At 42.8% G+C, this 20,207-nt stretch overlaps 1 protein-coding gene across 4 annotated transcripts in view; it reads right to left on the reverse strand.

Annotated features, from left to right (window-relative positions):
• Positions 1 to 2,916: 2,916 nt before the first annotated feature.
• Positions 2,917 to 20,207, reverse strand: part of STK32A (serine/threonine kinase 32A) — an 83,893-nt gene continuing 66,602 nt past the window's right edge. For 2 of the 4 annotated variants that reach the window (XM_035105322.2, XM_088661850.1), the window contains exons 10-14: positions 13,790 to 13,957; positions 10,448 to 10,573; positions 9,709 to 9,837; positions 8,133 to 8,197; positions 5,509 to 6,998 (exon numbers count right to left, since the gene is read on the reverse strand). In XM_035105322.2, coding sequence (XP_034961213.1) covers positions 6,905 to 6,998; positions 8,133 to 8,197; positions 9,709 to 9,837; positions 10,448 to 10,573; positions 13,790 to 13,957 — 582 coding nt within the window. In that variant the 3' untranslated portion in view covers positions 5,509 to 6,904. Of the gene's footprint in view, positions 6,999 to 8,132; positions 8,198 to 9,708; positions 9,838 to 10,447; positions 10,574 to 13,789; positions 13,958 to 20,207 lie in introns of all 4 variants that reach the window. The other 2 variants (XM_088661851.1, XM_035105324.3) reach the window with 2 other exon arrangements.

Here is a 20,207-nt window from a genome sequence, read left to right on the forward strand (position 1 = left end):
CTGTCAGCTTTTGGACTGCCCTTACCTGGCACAGTAGAAAACGACATGGAACAGTTTTGTGATTGAAACAGATAAACTTCACACAAAATTAGCTGGTAGACTTAAAATGTGGAAGCTACTGGGTGAAATTCACTTTGCCCTATAAACATTTAGTCCAGCAGCACAAGCATCTCAGCGTGCCAGATGGAATAATCTCCCCTGTCCTCCCTCCACATGCAGTTCCACAAATGAACTATGATGATAAGAACGTCCTTTGCAAAGAGCAATACAATAATGTGGGTTTTGAGTCTCTTAGTGATGGCCTTGTTCCACATGATTTAAATGGATAATTTTGTTGCCTGACATTGGGCATGGTGAAGATGGAACATAAGAGTGTTTTTAAGGTAAAGCACTGTAGCTATAACAACATTGGAAGAGGCCTCTGTCATCTGTCATCTATCTGCCCAGTCTGCTTGGTTTACTTATCTGGTTCCTGGAGGAAACGCATGAGCATTACTGTATCCTGCCGCCTTAACTCCAGATTTTGCCAGGTTCATGCTTAAGAATATCCTTCACAGCAGGCTGCATGTTCAAATAACATTGTACTTAATAGTTGTTAAATTAATAGAAGATAGAAATAACTTTCCTAACCAAAGGTATATGGGCCCTTTGTAAAAATGCCAAATGACTCTATGGTAAACTTGACTTCTTACGTTGCCTAAGATGCACAAGTATGTGTATATGTTGTCAGTCACATTCCTATTTTGCCATCTCTTTGGTATGCTGGAGTAACCTTTCCTTCTGTACCTCTAAATATAAGAATCTCAGTCACTTTCCATTTTTTCTTGGTTGGCAAGCTGACTTCACCAGTGACATCTGTGGTTTGCTGGCACATACTTTGCCCACAAAACATCCAACGTTCTATCCCTGGTATCTCCAGGTAGGACTAGAAAAGATCAATCCAGAACTGGAGAGCTACTGTCTGTCAATGTGGAGACAATATTGAGCCAGATGGACCAATAGTCTCAATAAAATACAGCTTGCAGTGTTCCTACAATAATTGCATTATTCCCATGTTGCCACAAGATGGGGCCAAACTACAAATAAGGGAACACATACTGTTGAGCTGTGGTTTGTGTAAGAGAGAGTATAGAAGACAAAACTGCACACTTGCTTGTTCTCAGAAATCGTATTGTGTCTTAAAAGGAAGAAATGTGATGAGAGATGGGAGTCAGTTGTTTCTGCAACAGAGCATACTCCTTTCTGTGTCCACAATGGACTTTTCACAAGTGGAAAACTACATACTGGCAGCCACTTCAGGCTCATACAATGTTTTGTACATTTTGATTCAGCAGGCTGCTTTTTATATTTCTTACTTAAAAGTGCTTCTAAATGTGATTCATGGAAGACTTGTGAAATCACTGCTTACATCTTCATTTGTGGCATCCCCTTAACAAACCCTCAGCATCACAGAGCATCCCTTACTTACTGCAATAAGTTACCTGTTCAAATGAAAATAATGCCACTTCTGGCCACATTCTACTGTGCTCTGTGGATGACAGCACAGACCTAATACACATCAGATGTGAATTGAACCTTCTGTAATTCACAAGAATAGATTCAGCTGATGAAATTTCGGAAAATCAATGAGCTAGTCAAGGATGGCCATTCTTGCACTCTGTGACAAGTCAGCCTGAGAGCAGGTGATCTATATGCAGATGTGGATCAGTCCAGAAACTGACAAACAGCCTCTAATTCTTGTTAACAAAAGTTTTAACACGACATGGATATCTTAATTGCTGTTAGCAATTGTCAGTTAACAAACTTGATGACTTTTTAACATAACAGATTGGTTGAGACTTTTCCCTGCCTTTGCAATTTGAGGTAAGTTTTTTCAATCTGGGATAAAAAAAGAGGATGTCATCAAGCTTTGAAAAATACATAAAACTGTTCTTAACTGACGCTAACTGGAGCTCTGGCCAGCAGTGAAAATCAATCAGATGTGTGATCTTCCCCAACACATCAATTTCACCTTAAGTATGGTACTTGGAACTGGAAGGTTAGGAACATCATATTCCTTTCTGAGAATTGTTTTACCACTGCGTAAAAGAATAGGAAAAAGCTGAAAGATCATATATGTGAGAATTTTATCTAAGCTTCAAATAAAATGAAAAGTGGCCAGAAGTGGGGGTGGTGGGGGAAGAGAGGTCAGATTCCCACAAAAGCTCCTCTACAGAAGTCTCAGTACTGCAATGATACTTGAACTTTCACATACAGCCAGGCACCTGTTGAGTATATTACAAATGTTGGGCACAGTCTAGCAGGATGTTCTTTGCAAACTTGCAGTGAAAAGAATAGGGGCTGTCCAAGAGCATGGATTGTATATACTGTATAGTTAGTTTAGAAAGGTGCCAGGCAAACAATCTAGGGCCTTTTAGCCAGGGTTATTGTTTTCATTTGTTACTTTGTTACTATGTTCTGTATTTTTATATGGTAAACTGCCCTGTGATTGTCACATGTAGGGTGGTATAGAGATTTTATAAATAAAAATAAAGTATAATGTGGCCATTACAATGTAAATAAACTTCAATTTAAAAATGAAGTTCTACCGGTATTGCCAAAAGTTCCAACTCAGTTTATTGAGCAACATTTAATTCCGCCACTGTCCAAGGTGCTGTGTAGAACATAGGGTAGGGACCCTGCTGTCTGATCACAACCCTCACTAAATTAAGAAGATAGCAAGCAGGCTATATGACATCCCCTCTTGGTCACCCCTTATCTACCACATCAAAACAGACACAGCAAACCTACAAATTTATTGAATGGGGCAGGTTTCTCTTATCTATCCAACCGACTTTTAAAACAAGAACATTTAATAAATTAACACAATTTTTTTAAAAAAAAAATGCAAGGGTAAAAAAAAGAGTCAATGCAGTGTTAAGAGTCTTATAGAAAGTTTAATAGACCATATTTATAAAATGGAAGAGAAAAAAGTGCCAGAAATACCACTTGTGTATTTTCATTAAACCTGACATAATTACTAACCTGTTAACATTGATAATGAGCAAGCTGTCTTCACGGCCCATTTCTGTGCAAGACAAAAGGATGAAGCCTAAAACCCAATTGCTTACCATTGTTAGATATGTGACTATAACCAGATTTAATGCCTCCTATTTATTGCCGTGCAGAAAGCTATCCAGGGCAGACAGTGCATAGGCTGCCATTTTACTGTGACATGTTGAACAACTGTTTACCAGTTAAACTTTTCATGGGAAGGTTATTGCTTGAAAGTGACAAGAGATCAAAACTGCACCGAGCAAGGGTAGCCTACACCGTGCTCTTCAGATGTTGCTGGACGCAAGCTCTCATAATCTCTGACCATTGGTCATGCTGGCTGGGGCTGGTCAAACAACATCTGAAGGGCACCATGTTGGTTACCTATGGAATGCAAAAAAACAATTATTGCTGCTGCTTGGCCCTAAAGTGGTAGCTCTGAAATAGCCAGCAGCTCATGTCCTCTTCAATCCAAAGTGTTGTCTTTTAGCGTATTAAAATAGTGCAATACCTCACAAGTTGTGGCATACTCTAGGATTCAAATTAGACATAAGGCACTCCTGTCCACAAAAGTTTTATTGTACCATAAACAGTTTTCAGCTACTGATTCTGTTGCTGCAAAACACATTTACCAACAGAGCATCAAATAGGATAGTACGTTTAATGTATTGTTGCATCTCACTATCTTTAATTCAAAAAAACAACCACCCTGGGGGGAGGGAGTTTTAACCCTCTCGCCTAGTGCAGTTTTTCTGAATGAGAGGCTATAGCATAAATAGCAACTTCAGGGGAACATTTTTGGAGGAAATAGGCCAGGGTTGACTTTCACAGTTCCAATCAAGATGTGTGTGGGTGTTGATACATACAGAAATATGCTAATACATTTACTATATCCTGTTTGACCCTAAGCCCACAGTTTGATATACCAAAAAAATAAAAAATTTAAAAATGCTGTCTTGCCCCATAACTCACAAACCTATTTTAAAAAGTGGGTGTTTCACAGCTTATCATTGTGTTTTTTGGGCACCGATTGGGTAGTGCCAATGACGTCACTAGTAATATCAGTCTTTTGAGGCTGACTGTTCTACATTGTACAAATCAGTCTAGTAGCTCACATTCAGCCTTAAAAAAGCAACACATCTCAACAAGGCTGTGCTGCAACAATCCCAATTTATTTTTAGGCTTTACATGCAGCTGAGATATCAAGCCAATGGGACTGGCGTACAGATTGTGCTAGCATAGCAGTAAGACTTAAATTCAATATAGTGTGAATAGTGGAAAGTTGGACCAAAGCTGTGTTAAAGGGCTTTGTGGATTTTCATTGATACTGTACAGTGGCATGGGCTCCTCCCAGTTAAGAAGCAATGCCCTGACCATTCAGCCTGGTGCAGCAGGCCAGGCGGAATGATGGCAGGGAGAGCTGGAGCCTGGGAGCCCCCAGTTAGCCATCTCAGCTGTACAGCCCAGGCAGAGCACAGAGCATAGTCCAGCCTTAGAGCTTATTCAGTATGTTGGCATCTATTATGCTTAATGCACCATGGCCAAAGGAAGGGTAGTTTGTGATCACCTTTTGTGTTGGGTAATAATAACCTTGGCTATCTAATGATTAGCGTTATACAATTGCATTCATGCCTGGTCTACAGAAGAGAAATTGATAAAAGCCAAGGAGAGACGAGTGTACAGTCTCCAATGCAGGATGAGTCACTACAAAGACACTGCTTCTTATTGAATGCAATGATTCCAACAGGCACACAAGGCAATGCTCCGATCCCAACTACTTTGGAATCTGCTTCGACTCTGGTTCTGGGATAATTCCATGCCAAATATATTTCATTTTGGAAATATTTTGGCCCCAAGACAGGTACTGGCCTTTCACCTTTAAAAGCAGTGGAGAGCTGGATCACAGCCAGCTGCTACCTGGGGCGGTTTTCTTTGGCAGAAAGAAGCCAAAGTGTTTTGTTGAAAAATAAATTGTGGGTTGTTATTATTATTATTTTTGCAGGAAGTACACATAAAAAGGATGTAGCTAGAGGGCCTTAGAGAACATTTTATCGATTTCAACATCTAAGGCAGCAATTTTAGCTTAAGCTGCCTGAAGAAATAGATGGGTTTAAGCAGCCTGTCTTTCTTTGTGCATGCAGATAAACTACTTATTCCAGATGATTGGTCCTCTCCCCACAAGGCAGTGGCTTTCCTTGAGTGCAAGAGAAACCAGATATTAATAGAAAGCAGCTTTTTGTATGTGAAAGCAGCCCAGTGAGCCTATAAAGCAAAGATGGGATTGCTTGCTCAGCCAAATATATGAAGTGTCTGTCTGCCTTGCTTCAATACGGTGATTAAAACCCAAGATGCTGGGCATAGTCTAGCCAATGTTTAACTCTACTTTTCAAATAAATGGCATCGAAAAGTACTGAACTTACAGCTGGATTGTGTCTATTCCTTGCAGAGTTTCTTTTTCTTTGCTTCTTTTCTTTTAAAAACATTTTTTTGTGCACGAGTGTGCACGCAAAGGAAAGGCCACCAGGGGGCAGTTGGCCACAAGAGCGGTGGAATAATCACTTGGCTTATTTTGACTCCCGGTTGCAAACAGCCACGGAAAGGACTCCAGCTGGAGACTATGGGCTTGACTTTCACATCGGTGATATCACTTGGCCAGCTGCGTTCCAGCGGGAACATGGAGAGAAGAGAACATGGCAAGAAGATGGCTAGAGTCCTGAAGCAGGACAGAGCAAAAATCTAGTGAATTTTCGATACATACAATATTGGTTTCCCTTAAAGAACTATTCTTAATATTGCCAAAAATGGAGGCTTATGTAATTGTTATGCTTTGTACACTCGCTCCACCCCACTTGCCCGTTCTCCTTTGGCAGCTCCTAGCAGATCTGAGTGCATACAGTGTCAAATTGCAACCTAAGGCTACAAAGGTAATAGGCTTCATACAGTTAAGTGTGATGTGCTGTCATATTGATCTTAGGGAGCATCAACCTTTGCTGAATGACTATTTATTCCTGATTATGCAGCCTTTATTTCATTTCTTTTAAAAACAATGTTTTAGGTTCAGCCCCATCCCCCACGGTTAGAGTTGTCAGTTGCACTTGCTGGTGAGTTCTATCTAACCACATCCCCTTAGAAGATTTTAGTGACTTATATCTTTGTTTGTATCTACTTGCCAACAATTCAATTTCTGATTCACATAGCAACTCTAAGATCACACACTCACCACATCCATTTGCCCTTGAACGCTACATATATAGTGCCAATAAAGGGGGGGATCCATGGCAAATAATAATTCTTCGTATATTTTGAGCTGGTGTACTAAATATAAGCTTTAGATCAGAGTAGTTGCTGGTGCAGAAAAAGCTGGTGTTGACACTGGACTCTCTTGTTGTCCATTTGCACAATTTTAGTTTCGGGCCATCTGTTTGAAACCTCTATTAAAATATGCAGCCACCCACCTAACAAACACTTAATAAAAACCTTATCACTTGCCTACAGGCAGTTGACTGAGCCCAATAATCAGCAAACCCTACATCCTGCCACAGAAAAGCTACATAAAGAAAATATGACCTTAGCCTTTCTTCATTCTTGTTGCCTTTGAGGGGAAAACACCACCTCCTTTCCTGCTTTTCTAAAACACCAGAAAAGGCATAAAATCAGAATTTGCGCCTTATGCACTGCTGCAAGAGACTAGGCCCTAACTCCTTATGGTGGAAGGAGACACTCAGCTTCCGGTTTGGAGAGACCATAGCAAGGGAAGCTGTCTGCCTTGTCTTGATAGCAGTGTGCAGTTTGATTTGTTGAGCTCCATGAAGTAGGTAAAGTAGACGCCTGGACCTTGGACAGCAAGACCTCAGCAGAAGCTAAACTGATTTCAAAGATTATTATTTTGGTCGTCTTCTTCCTGATTGTCTTTGGTTTGTGTCAGTGTCAAGTTCTCTTGCATTTCATTATGCTGTTTCCTCATCCTACAAAAACAAAACAAAACACATAAGAGAATCTCTATAACAAAGATGCAGCCAAAAGCCTTCTGCAACCAGGATGACCAGGCTGGAAAGTGGGGAACTGACGCCTATCACTTCAGAACTCCTGAGACACATATGGAGCACTCTGCTATTTACAGACTAATAGACTTAGTTGTGGACAAAAAATGGTAGGGCTGACACCAAAAAACAATATAACCTGATAATAGTCATGTTGTGCAATGATGGGGATCCAAGAAGATATGCCGGGTCTAAAGACCAAGTTATTTCTGCTAATATAAAATTCACCCTCTTGTTGCTCGAGCCAAGGAGCTGTGTGTGGAGGTAGGATGTGGGCCTCTTTAAATGCTCAAAGAGCGAACCCAAGTGAAGCCTGGTGGTTCAGTTGGTCCCGCCCCTCGGTGAGTGCCCACCCCTTTGCACACATGCCATTGGCCAATTGGGCAGGCAGCTTGTATCCAACTTTCTTGGCCAGTGAGGAGGCCGGGACGGCATCAGGGGAAGTGGTGGCCAGCTTGCAATCCTGTGGCACCTTTAATAGATAAAATCTGCGGAGTTCACTTTTGCTAAACTCCCTAAATATCTAATTATTTCTGCTAATATAACATTCACCCAGTTACCGCTCGAGCCAAGAGCTTGTTCTTTGTCATTTATTTTAATTATTAGTTCATTTGAAATATGCATCCCCTGCCTTTCCTTTTTAAATGTCAAGGCAGCAAGCGAAAAAATCAAAACGTAATTCAACCGTTTAAAATGTCAGTCACAAATTCATTTCTCAAAACTACGCCTTGTTCCCTAAAGAGGTGCAGACTAGAACAGAAGAGAGCTATAAACCCACCACAGTCATCATATACTTAATCACATGAATTCAGTAGGACTGCCTACTTCAGGGAAATGGGCTGGCATTGGCTTTTTAAAAGAATTTGTTCTAGTGGCAGCCCAACGAAAGAGCCTGTGAACATTACCTAACCTCCCAAAGCCTTTCAATAGATTCCATGCCAAACTCACTGCTTAATTATTGGAGGAATACTGATCAGACTTCCTTATATCTAAATAGTCTTAGTGACATGCAGTAGCACACTTGCCAATATAAAGTCTACTTTTCAGCTCAATACTTACTTCTCTCTGTTGAAAATGATGAAGTCCCTTTGGATTGACTCCAGGTGTTTCTGAAGCTGGCAAGTCTTCCATTGTGAAACAAACAGAAAAGTTTATGGGATGAGATGACATTAAGGCTCTAGACAGTTCACTGGGATATAGGGAAGTGATAGCAACAACAATAATAAGCAATGGGTTGAATCCAGACAACTTAAGCCTCAAACAAGTTAATCATGACTTAGGGAGATTAACTAAATTCATCTAACTTTGATCCAAAGCTTTGTTTTTCACATGTCTCCAATGCTTTATACGCCAAAGATTCTAAAATTCATGTGATCTCTTTACATTCTAGCACAAAGGAACATTAAAGTCATCTGAAATCTAGGGATACTGGTAATGGTGGGCTGAAGATACCATACCCCTCTGTCTCTCCTGGATCCAGATTCTGCTGTTTTATGAAGCTACAGAAAAATGAAGGGTTGCAGAATAAAGTTGTACAAGACTAACCCAATATATCCTGTAGGTGTGTCACATACAGAGTGGACAATCTCAGGAAAACAAAGAGAGATGTGCAGGAAGCAAAAAGCTTAGGAAGATCCTCTTATTTTTGCCCATTTGTTCTCTTAACAGAATGCAAGAGTGCCCACCAAAGGGTAAATTTACCAACATAGCCACTTATCAACTATTTCAACCTGCCAAGCAGCAAGCAGAGTTATAGCATTATTCCACATCTGATACTAAATCTGATAAGGGAAAGTAGTCCGTTCTCTCTCAGACACATTCATAGACAGACAGATATAGGTTTCAACTACTCCAAGTGATAGGGAGTTATGGTCTAAATTATTTGCCTTTGCACTATGTATTTATATTATATTTTGGAACACCTCATATGGGCCCAACTCCATATAGCTGGTAGAAGGTATAAGGATGAACCTAGATAAAAGCATTAGGGTGGTTTCAAGAAAACAGGAAGGTGCTCTCTTATCACAATCGGTAAATAGTCCAGGGAGAGTTTACTTTCCCCAATTTCTTCCTTGTCTGAATATGAAGAGCTAAGAAAACAGAAAGAATTATACACCTGTCTGTTGTAGAGGGGGGGGTTCAGTAAGGGCCCTTCATGCAGGTTATTGCTAACAAAAACCTGACACCAAAGTCAGAAAGAATTATTTGCTATTTGCAATTATTCCATATTCCAGCAGTTTTTAAAGTGGATGTATAGAAAATATAGTATCAGTGACACATAGTAAAAAAGCAAATAATTTAGAAACTGAAGGAACTACTACTTCCATTATTATCCAAATGTGCAGAGACAAGCAGCCCAATAGGCTGATGGCTTCGCTTGCCTGTTTTGGCTGCAATCTTCTCTTCAAGCCATTCATTTGGAGCACTGCCATTAACGTCAATGCGATTAGACCTGAGTAAGCAATTTGAGCATCACTGTCTCTTGTCTTTTGAGACCAATATGTCAGGAAGGCATCTAACAAAGCTGGAATGCATTAAAATGCTGGCATCTTTACATCGGCAACAAGTCCACTGGTCTGTGCAAATATGAATTTCCTTGACTGAAACAAGGAGCCCAGCTGCCTGCAACTCTCACCTCCATGGAATCATTTTTGCTGCTTTCCTTCTCCTTCTTAGCCAGGCGTTTTTTCTTCTTATGAAGTGGCTTGGACTCCAGGATCATTTCTTCAAGTTCAAAGGTTGGGTCACAGTTCAACTTCCCTTTCTGGGGTGAGAGAATGTTCCAAACAGAATGAGACTTGCATGGGAAGCTGGCTCTATATACTTTGGTTCTATACTTGGAAAAGAAACCATACCAAGAGCTCCTCAATAAGACAAAAGCTAGGTACAAGAGATGGTTTTTCATTCTATCATCCTATTCATCATCATCTAACTCAGGCATCCCCAAACTTCGGCCCTCCAGATGTTTTGGACTACAATTCCCATCTTCCCCGACCACTGGTCCTGTTAGCTAGGGATCATGGGAGTTGTAGGCCAAAACATCTGGAGGGCCGCAGTTTGGGGATGCCTGATCTAACTGGCAGGGAAGACCTGTATGATCTGTGTGATTCACTATTTGTTGCCAAACGTCAATAAAAAGCAATTTTTTAAAAAAGCCACCATATTTTTGGTACATAGTTACAATAAAGGCTACTCCCCCATCATTCCCCCTCATCCCCAAAAAGAGGAGTTTGGCCATCACTGCATCCAATGAACTGGTTTGTTTTTAAATTGCTGGCTGTAAGCTGTCTTCTGTGGACTTCAATCTGAAAAGCAGGCTAAAAATATTCTTAAAATAAACAAACAAACCCTATAATTAAAAATAGAATCCTTACGGTAGGAAGGAATCCAGGCTCTACTGTCTTTTGAAGTACAGCATCCCAGTTGATATCGGACAAATAAGCAAAGTCTTGGATATCGGTCAGTTGAGAAAACCGCTCCTCTGTATTTATTTCCATTAACTAGAAATGGAAATTAAACCAACTTGTAAACATTATAAGGATCAGAATGGAGAGAAAACAACAAGATTTTTACTGTAAATTAAATACAGGAAATGACGGTGGTTTGATTCTCTGTGCATTTCAGTCAGCCCTGAATCCCCATTAAAAGCCATACAACTTAATTTAATCATGACTAATTTGCTGCATTGGTTTCAAGTGCAATAGATCTTAGTCACAACTTTCACTAGATCAGGACCAGTGTGCTGCAAGCATAAAAGAAAAAAGGGCAGGTTACCAGTTTTACTCCTGATAACTCAATAGAGAATCCTCTTATACCGCTATATTGTGTAGCACAGCATAGAAGCAAGTCTAATCTATTGTTCTAATTTGAAAATATAATTAGGTTTTCCAGGAAGGAGAAAAGCCATAATCCAGTCTATTTAGCTTTACAGTAAAACATCTGATTGGGTTTTATGTAAGAAATCAATAAAATTTTGAGACAAAAATAAGGATGCAGTCTAGGGCAGAAGACAAATTGGAAATTCATATGCTCCATTTTTTCTTAAAGGTAAAGGTAAAGGGACCCCTGATCATTAGGTCCAATCGTGACAGACTCTGGGGTTGCGGCACTCATCTTGCGTTATTGGCCGAGGGAGCCAGCGTACAGCTTCCGGGTCATGTGGCCAGCATGACAAAGCCGCTTCTGGCGAACCAGAGCAGCACACGGAAACGCCATTTACCTTCCCGCCAGAGCGGTACCTATTTATCTACTTGCACTTTGACGTGCTTTCGAACTGCTAGGTTGGCAGGAGCTGGGACTGAGCAACGGGAGCTCACCCCGTTGCGGGGATTCGAACCGTCGACCTTCTGATCGGCAAGCCCTAGGCTCTGTGGTTTAACCCACAGCACCACCTGCGTCCCATCTGCATTTTTTCTTAAGTTAGCATTTACTTTTGCAGGCAACAACTGATAGATCTCAAGCTCAGTTGGGTTGTCTGAAGAGTTGCAACACATGAAGGGCAGTACAACTGTCACTTGCCATACAAACTTCAAAAATCAAACTTGTTGAACTAAGGACAACAATATAGGGGTCTTTTCTGACATTACTTGGGCAGCTTGGGAAGAAGCAGTGGTTATTGTACAACGTCACAAAGAAAGTGTCAGAAGCCCTGGGTTTCATGAGAGAGGTCCATACTACAGCTCCTTTGCAATGCAATAATACTCCGGCTTTCATGAAGGATGGTAGTGGCATAGGAAGGAGAAGTATCATGGATCTTCTCTGAAGGCTCCCACCATCACTTTAGAAGCCAAGGAGGAGCTGCACTGTAGCAATTTCAACAGGAATGTAACATCGAAAAGGTAGCCACAGTTTTGCCTAATACAGTGGTACCTCGGTTTATGAACACAATTGGTTCCGGAAGTCTGTTCATAAACTGAAGCGTTCATAAACTGAAGTGAACTTTCCCATTGAAAGTAATGGAAAGTATATTAATCCGTTCCAGACCGTCCGCAGAGTACTTAAACTGAAGCGTTCATAAACTGAAGCGAACTTTCCCATTGAAAGTAATGGAAAGTGGATTAATCCATTTCAGACGGGTCCGCGGAGTACTCAACCTGAAGCGTACTTAACCTGAAGCATGGGTGTAATTGGTTCCGGAAGTCTGTTCATAAACTGAAGCGTTCATAAACTGAAGCGAACTTTCCCATTGAAAGTAATGGAAAGTGAATTAATCCGTTCCAGATGGGTCCACGGCGTTCGTAAACTGAAAATTCGTAAACCGAGGTGTTCATAAACCGAGCTTCCACTGTAAATGTAGGCTTTTGATAATTTTTATCCATACAAAAGCAACATATTCAATTTAGTGACAAGTTATCAGTGGAGTTCAAGGACTACAGGCCCTACATTTCCTAGATATTTGCTCCATGATGGACTGATGACTATTCTGGCAGTTTCTTCAAGCTGCCTTGTTCATATTTCAAAACTTACCACTATTCATTCTGCATAGCCCTGCAGGTTTAGTCTTCTGCTAAGGCTATGAGAAGAAGTTGTATGGGAGGCAATTATAGCTGTGCAATAAGCAATTTAGGTATGAAAAAGCATTTACAAAGGTCAACATGCTCAGTGGAACACATATTGGTCTTGAACTTGTGAATTCAAATTTATGACCCTTGGGCAAAGTTGTAATCTCTTCACTCCCTTTCTGTGAAATGGGAATAAGTGTTGGCTGTTCTCATAGGGTTCTTGTGAGGACAACTGACAACTGAAGATAAATGGAGAACTTTCCAAGAGAAAACCAACATTCAAAGTAGCACAGCCTCAAAACACTTAAGGAGCTGGCTTTGGACAATGAAAAATCCTTCTACCTTCCATTCTCCTGTAAGATTTGGCATTACAACCAACTGCAGGTAGAGCTAAAGACCACAAGTTTGGTTCCAAAGGTCAAACAATTTAATTTGCATTGACCAGAAATCAGCACCACCATAGAAGGCCTTTCAATCTTTTCTCTCATCTCCATACATCACACTATCCATGAGTGAGTACAGAATCTGGTTCTTTTCCTTGCTGGATGCTTGGCTGGCTCAAAATGAGAATGTGTTCTACTTCAGCAGTAATTTACTGAACTCCTTCTTCTAAGTAAGTTAAGCCAAACACTCTACAAGTATCTACTGCATTTGAACAAATTACTCAAAAAGTCCTGTTCTGACAGATTTATCTCAGAAAGATTTTGCAGCAGTACTTAATTTTTATGACTAGATAACTACCCACGTAGTTCAAACCAACTCCTGCTGAAATCAGATTCCCCTGTGGTTTATACAAATGCCACCAGTGTATACTGCCCACATAGTGTTGAATATTTTTCTTCAAACATTGCCTAGGAATCAGCAAAACATTTCAAAATGATTCATGTAGAACATGAATGCAAACAGATTGTTTTTGTGGGAGTTGCAAATCATTCAGGGAATTCAAAGCCAGCCAGTTACTTCATCAGCCTGCTTCCATTCATATGCCAGACTGACTGGAATGGGATACTGTACTCCTGCTGAACTGCAAACCTACATTTATGCAAGTTCCTAAAATGCTCCTCTAACATTTGCAAGCCCATACAAGCGATTTTCACATGAGACGTTTACTTGGTTTCCCTTTGAATCTGCCTGTAATGCAAACATAAAACCTACACAGGTTGCAGCACACATTTAATTTCTGTTTTCTTCCCTTTTCCACCCTGCATTACCAACCTTGCGTAACTGGCAGTAGAGGGGCTGGAAGGTGTTTAGTTTGTGTGTGGAAATGCTCCATCCCTGATTTAATGCACTGAAACCTTTCTTATGAAATTTACTCGAGACGAGAGAGCCAGGACCAAACTTGACATCCCAGTTGGTCTCATCTATAATACATAACGGCTGCTAAAACAAAGACAAAGGGGGGCACAGTGGAAATTTAAATAGCGGTGACATTGCATCATTAATTCAAGAAGGAACAAAAGGGCCTGTGGGGGTTCCAGAATGTCATGGCACAGGATAAAAAGCAAAGTAAAATGACATAAATAAATATAAAGGAAATCTACAGAAATGTGGAGTTATTACTATGTCTTGGCTAGTTTCAAATGCAGGTATTTTTTTTAAGCAGTTATTATGTGTATTTAGGTTCAGAGCATCATATATATATATATACCACCACACATGCATGTTTTCTCAATTGCCGTTGGGCAAGTTTCCATCTCCTTGGTGCCATCTCTTAGAGTGCCACTGTTTGGTCTCACATAAAGGCAGTGGGGATGAAGAGTCAGTATGTAGGCAATGCATGCATGTATATGGGACTCTGAATGTATGGAGGCTTTTCACCTTGTGCAGAACTATGTGAAGAGCATATATTTGATACGGAATTTTGAAAAACATTCAGGATTGGGCTGTGGATTTGGAGTTTTAGCCCAGCATAACCTGCTATGCATTTTGGGGGGTAGGGGTAGGGTAGGGTAGTGGTAACTAATTCACTGTCTACAGTTTAGGGTCCCCAGCCAAAATCATGTCTCCCAGATCTATTAATCCTGCCTAAAAATATTAAAATATTGTGGGTCTTTACTAAAATGTAAAATGACTAAAAACATTTCTAGCATGCTTGGTTCATGTGTGTGGGTTAACAATATGGATCTGAAGTTCACCGTTACACTATATCTCCCCCTTGCTCTGGGGGTCATGTGGCAAGGCGAACATCACCCCCTTCTGAAATCAAACTTCTCCTTGCTACTTGGAACTGTGCACCCGAGTGACTCTCGCCAAAGACAGACAAGAGATCTTCTCAGTTCTGCAGGGGCTTTTTAGCTAGAGATTCTGAACACCAAAAGTGGAGGTTCATGAATTAAAAAAAACCTCGGAGTGCATCACTGAATGATAGCCCAATTTCAGGGTCATTTTGTTAAACTGCCTAATATATCATCTCTACACCACTTGCTGTTACAAATATTGCTGCCACTGGGGGCTGTGTAATTGCCACTTCCAGTCTAGTACCACCCGTGCCCCCTTCTGTTTTCTTTTCCCCCAGGGTAATAATAAAATATAATAGACCTCGGCCTGAACTTTTCTCAGCCTCAGCAGCAATAGCAGCAGCAGTCTTCTCAACTGAATGGCCTGCCAATCCTTCAGATTCTCGAGGCAGTTCCGTACAACATTGATTTAAAAATCACAGATAGAGACATAAACACAAATACCAGAACCTGCACACATATTAACCTATTTTCTTTTCCATAGTCTCTTTTGAGGGGGTTATAGGAGGATACCGAGGCTATACGTACTTAAACCTGTGCAATGGGACTACCTCTCCTCTCCCCATATGGAACCACAACACCCCACTCTCAAATCTGGGTTTGGGGTTTGAGGGAAAGCCCAAAACAGATTTAGGAGGTTGTATGAGTAGAGGAAGGGATGCGGGTGGCGCTGTGAGTTAAACCACTGAGCCTAGGGCTTACCGATCAGAAGGTCGGCGGTTCAAATCCCCGCGACGGGGTGAGCTCCCGTTGCTCGGTCCCAGCTCCTGCCAACCTAGCAGTTTGAAAGCACGTCAAAGTGCAAGTAGATAAATAGGTACCGCTCCGGCGGGAAGGGAAACGGTGTTTCCATGTGCTGCTCTGGTTCGCCAGAAGCGGCTTTGTCATGCTGGCTACCAGGGCCAGCCCTCTCCATTCTGATCCTTATAATGTTTACAAGTTGGTTTAATTTCCATTTCTAGTTAATGGAAATGGGGGGGGGCGCTGGAGGGATCTTCGCGCCATGGCACCAGATATGCTTAAGACGGCCCTGCTGGCCACATGACCTGGAAGCTGTACACCAGCTCCCTCGGCCAATAATGCGAGATGAGCATCGCAACTCCAGAGTCGGTCACGACTGGACCTAACGGTCAGGGGTCCCTTGACCTTGACCTTTATGAGTAGAGGAAGTCCACAGAGCAGGCAGAAGTCCTTGAGCTAATGCAAAGACTTTGCTGGATATAAACCCATTCTTTTAACAGTGCAAACCTATCTGTTTTCTCAGATGAAGGCTCCATTGACTTAATGGAAATTACTCTCAACTTAGTATGCATAGGATGGCAGTCTGTCTCTTCTTCCCCAAGTTACCTATATCAATGAACCCAATTATCTTACTTTACTTTTTTTAAAAAAGCTTATTTGGTAGAGAGAAATGTAACCATCTTTCATAACTGTAAATTGCTAAATGGTCCTGTTTATACCATCAATCTTGGATGTGAGACCAAATTAATTTGCACCACTGTATCTGGTATAAAAGGAATTAAGTGAATCTCCTTATGCCATTTATTCCATATTGTAAAATATTTTGTTATGTAAAAATGGTTCACTACATTTTTCCATTGCATTTTCATACCAGTCAGAATGAATTTATTTGGAATGATCTTGAATGGTGATGGGGAATTTGTAGTCCTCTAGATATTGTTGGACTACAGCTCCCATCATCCCTGGCCACTGATCGCAGTGGCTGACACTGATGGAAGTTGAAGTCCAACAACATCCGGAGGGTCAAATGTTTCTCACACCACGGTCTTGGCTTTGAAATCTTTTTTTATGACAGGAATTGCTACTATGGGGAGAAGGATGTCCCACTGCAAGCCCCATACTGAGCATTAATCAGTTAGTTGCAATCAAGTATTAACTGAAACCTATAGGAACTTTAAGTTAGTCATGAGGTCCTGTTATTTATTTCAGTGGGTCAACTGAAACTTAGCTGAATACCACCTAAGTTTCTGTTGAATTGTGCTCACTGAATGTTTGAACAGAGATTCAGATTTTCATGGACTGAACCCATTATTTTTTGCTGCATTTTTTTCATTAACTTCCCCTTTAATCAAATCATGTTTTCAGGCATTACCAAAACATTCCCTTTACAGAAAGAAAGAGACTGAAAGTTGCACTGAGACTTTCCCAGCGGCAAACCTTCCAAAAAGGCATCCCATTCCAATTTCCTCTGTCTGATAAAGAATGCCTGTCAGCCATATTTTCTGATAATTCTTATGCTGACAAACTGTTACCATGTGGAAATATGTGAATAGAAGTTATGAATAAATGATGGCAAGTGAACATCTCTACAGAAGCTCGACTGTCACTTTGCCACAGGGAAACTGTGATGTCTGGAAACCTTCTCAAGTGAAAGCATGCTGAACTAGCAGGCAATTCTCTCTCTCTCTCTCTCTCTCTGGTAATTTTACATAAAACCATTATGAGGTGGGTTTTTTATTTACAGCAGTATTTAAATACCCATAAAATCTAATAATACAAAGATGTAACATAAGTCCTCTGCAAATTTTTTCTTCATGCCTCTACAACGAAGTGCAGTAGGTGGCTTTTGTGTGGTAACCTGAAGTCATGTAAAGTTATGTCACACATTTTGTGTTAGTAGAAATTACAGTGAGGGGTGGGGATGGAGAGGTGAGACATGGGCTTTTTGCAGCAGTCACACCTCCCCTGTAAGTATTGTTGTACTGAGCTGCCACTCAGAAGGTGTGGGACATGGGTTTTTTGCTAGATATGTCTGTGTCCAGTCCTGGGCACCACAGTTTAAGAAGGATATTGACAAGATAGAATGTGTGCAGAGGAGGACAAACGGGATGATAAAGGGCCTGGAAACCAAGCTTGAGGGAGTTGGATATGTTGAGCCTGGAGAAGATCAGAGTAAGAGGTGATATGTTCACCACCTTCAAATATCAGAAGATGAAGCAGGCTTTTTCTGGATTCAAATAACAAGGAAGGAGATTGTAAGAAAACTTTAGGGGAAATGTTCTGATGTCAATAGTTGTTTGACAGTGGAACAGACTTTCTTGGAAGGTGGTGGACTCTCATTTATTGGACGTTTTTAAATAGAAGTTGAGTGGTCATTGTGAGGGACAGGGGATATCGCGAAGTCCCTCCCCTCCTGAGTTCAAGCCCATCACCGACCACAGGGGGAAGCAGAGGGAGCTCCGATTCCAGTGGGGAAGCAGGAAGTCGGGTCCGAGGCTCAGGCAAGGTAGCGGAGCCAGGGTCCCAGGTGGGACAGGAAGGGGGAAGTAAGGGGGGGAGACCCATCCCCCCAACTCCAGAATTACGCCGGAAGAGGAGGGGAAAGAGGATGGGGCTTCCAAGACTTTTGTGCTGGGGAAAGACGCGCCAAAAGTCACTTGGAGGTTCTGAAACCGACTGACCACATCACTCCGTGTAAATAGCATGACTTCAGCACTGTAAATACGCAGCACCAATAAAAGAATAAAAATGCAGAGCTGCGTAGCGTCGTTACTCTGAAGTAGTCCACTCCGGCCACTGTGACAGCAACCTCCAAGTCTTTTTGGGGCTACTTTGGAGTTGCCGGGATGAGCGTGTCAGAGGCGGAGAGATGGCGGCAGATCGCGGAGCAAGCCCAGCAAGAACTGCAGCAGCTGTCGCTGCAGGCGCAGGGGGAATTGAAGGCAGCTAAAGAAGAGACTAAGAAGGTCCAGGACGACCGGCTACAACTGGCGGAACAGGTGAGAGCACTACAGGAAAGAGAGCAGGAATTAAGGGCGGTGGCGGTAGACCTCCAAAACAAGCTGGATGCAGAGAAAAACAAGGCGGGAGGGGCACCCCAAGTCCAAGTGCTGCCAGGAAGGAGAGCCGGGACCCTAGTGAGCAAGTTCAATGGAGACCCGAAGGAATATCAGGGCTTTGAGACTGAGATGGTGTATGCTCTTGAGCTACACCACGCTGAGTTCCCTGATGATGAGCACAGAGTAGCGTTTATTGTGGAGCACCTTACCGGGGCAGCCAGGGAATGGCTAAGACCGTTGATCGCAACAAAGAATCCTTGCATGAAGGATGTCAAACTATTTCTAGAAGGTTTGAGAACGATGTATTCGTCCGATAGTCATATGGACCAGACTAAGGAGGAACTTCATAATTTACGCCAAGGAAATATGACAGTTCGCGCGTACTGGGCGAAATTCACCATGCTGGTGCACAGATTGGGGTGGGAATTAGGGTCACCCCCAATGCAAGCGGCGTTCTACTTGGGGTTGCATGAGGACGTGAAGGATGAGCTCTCGAGAGGTCCAAAGCCCAGTGATATGGATCAGCTGAGCAAAGCGGCTCTGGCGGTGGGGGTGAGACAGGAATCCCGGTGGAGCGACAAACAAGCAACGCGTGCAAAGCGGGCTTGGTTCCCACGGTCGCAGGAGAAACCACTCCCCCAACAACCCTTTCAAGCCACGCCTGGGGCCAGCCAGGACCAGGAACCCATGCAGATTGATAGCGCGCGCGCGCGGGCTTTTCAAACCCCAGCGGCGCCAAGACGCAAGGAGGGAAAGGGCGGGAATTGCTTTCTCTGCAACTCCCCCCAGCATCTCGTCAGAGACTGCCCACATCGCAGGGAGTGGCAAGGAAGGGCGGGAACGGTGGTGCCCTCCCCCACTGACGCAGCACCACAGCAGGGAAACGGGAAAGCCTGGCTGCAGGAGACAAGGGGCAGCAGCCAGGCACAGTCAGCAGAGAACCGCCCCAGCCCGCCCACCCGCACAGAGAGGAGCAGAGCCAGCCCACCCCTCCCAGAGCAGGAGTGGTTCTAGAAGTCACGCTAACGCTCCCAAATGGCTATCCCCTGACAGTCCTTGCCTTAATTGACAGTGGTGCCTCAGCGAACTTCTTCTCGAGAAACTTTGCAGAAGAGCACCAGATCCAGCTTCTGCAGCTGGATTTTCCCCTTCACGTGGCAACCATTGACGGCAGAGAGCTGCTGGGGGGGGCCATCACTCATCAAACCCCCCCCATGAGAATGACGGTGGGAAGGCACTCAGAGACACTGGCATTCAACGTCACCACCATCTCAGACCCCCCCATCGTCTTGGGCATGAGCTGGCTGGCGCGCCACGACCCCTCCATCAGTTGGCACCAGAGATGCATCACTTTTGGATCGGACTTTTGCCTGGAACATTGCATGCAGCACCAACCAGGGGAGGGGCCTCCGATAGCCACGGTGGCCACCATGCACGTCAAAGGGGGTGAGGCGATACCCAAGCCGTACTGGGACCTGCAGGAGGTCTTCAGCGAAGCGGAGTCCGACCACCTACCCCCACACAGGCCTTTTGACTGCCAGATCAACCTGGTGCCCGGGGCAACTATACCCCCAGCCAAGCTGTACGCCATGT

Source organism: Zootoca vivipara, chromosome 2 (genome assembly GCF_965207765.1).
Source record: "Zootoca vivipara chromosome 2, rZooViv2.hap1.1, whole genome shotgun sequence".
Classification (NCBI taxonomy): Eukaryota; Metazoa; Chordata; class Lepidosauria; order Squamata; family Lacertidae; genus Zootoca; species Zootoca vivipara.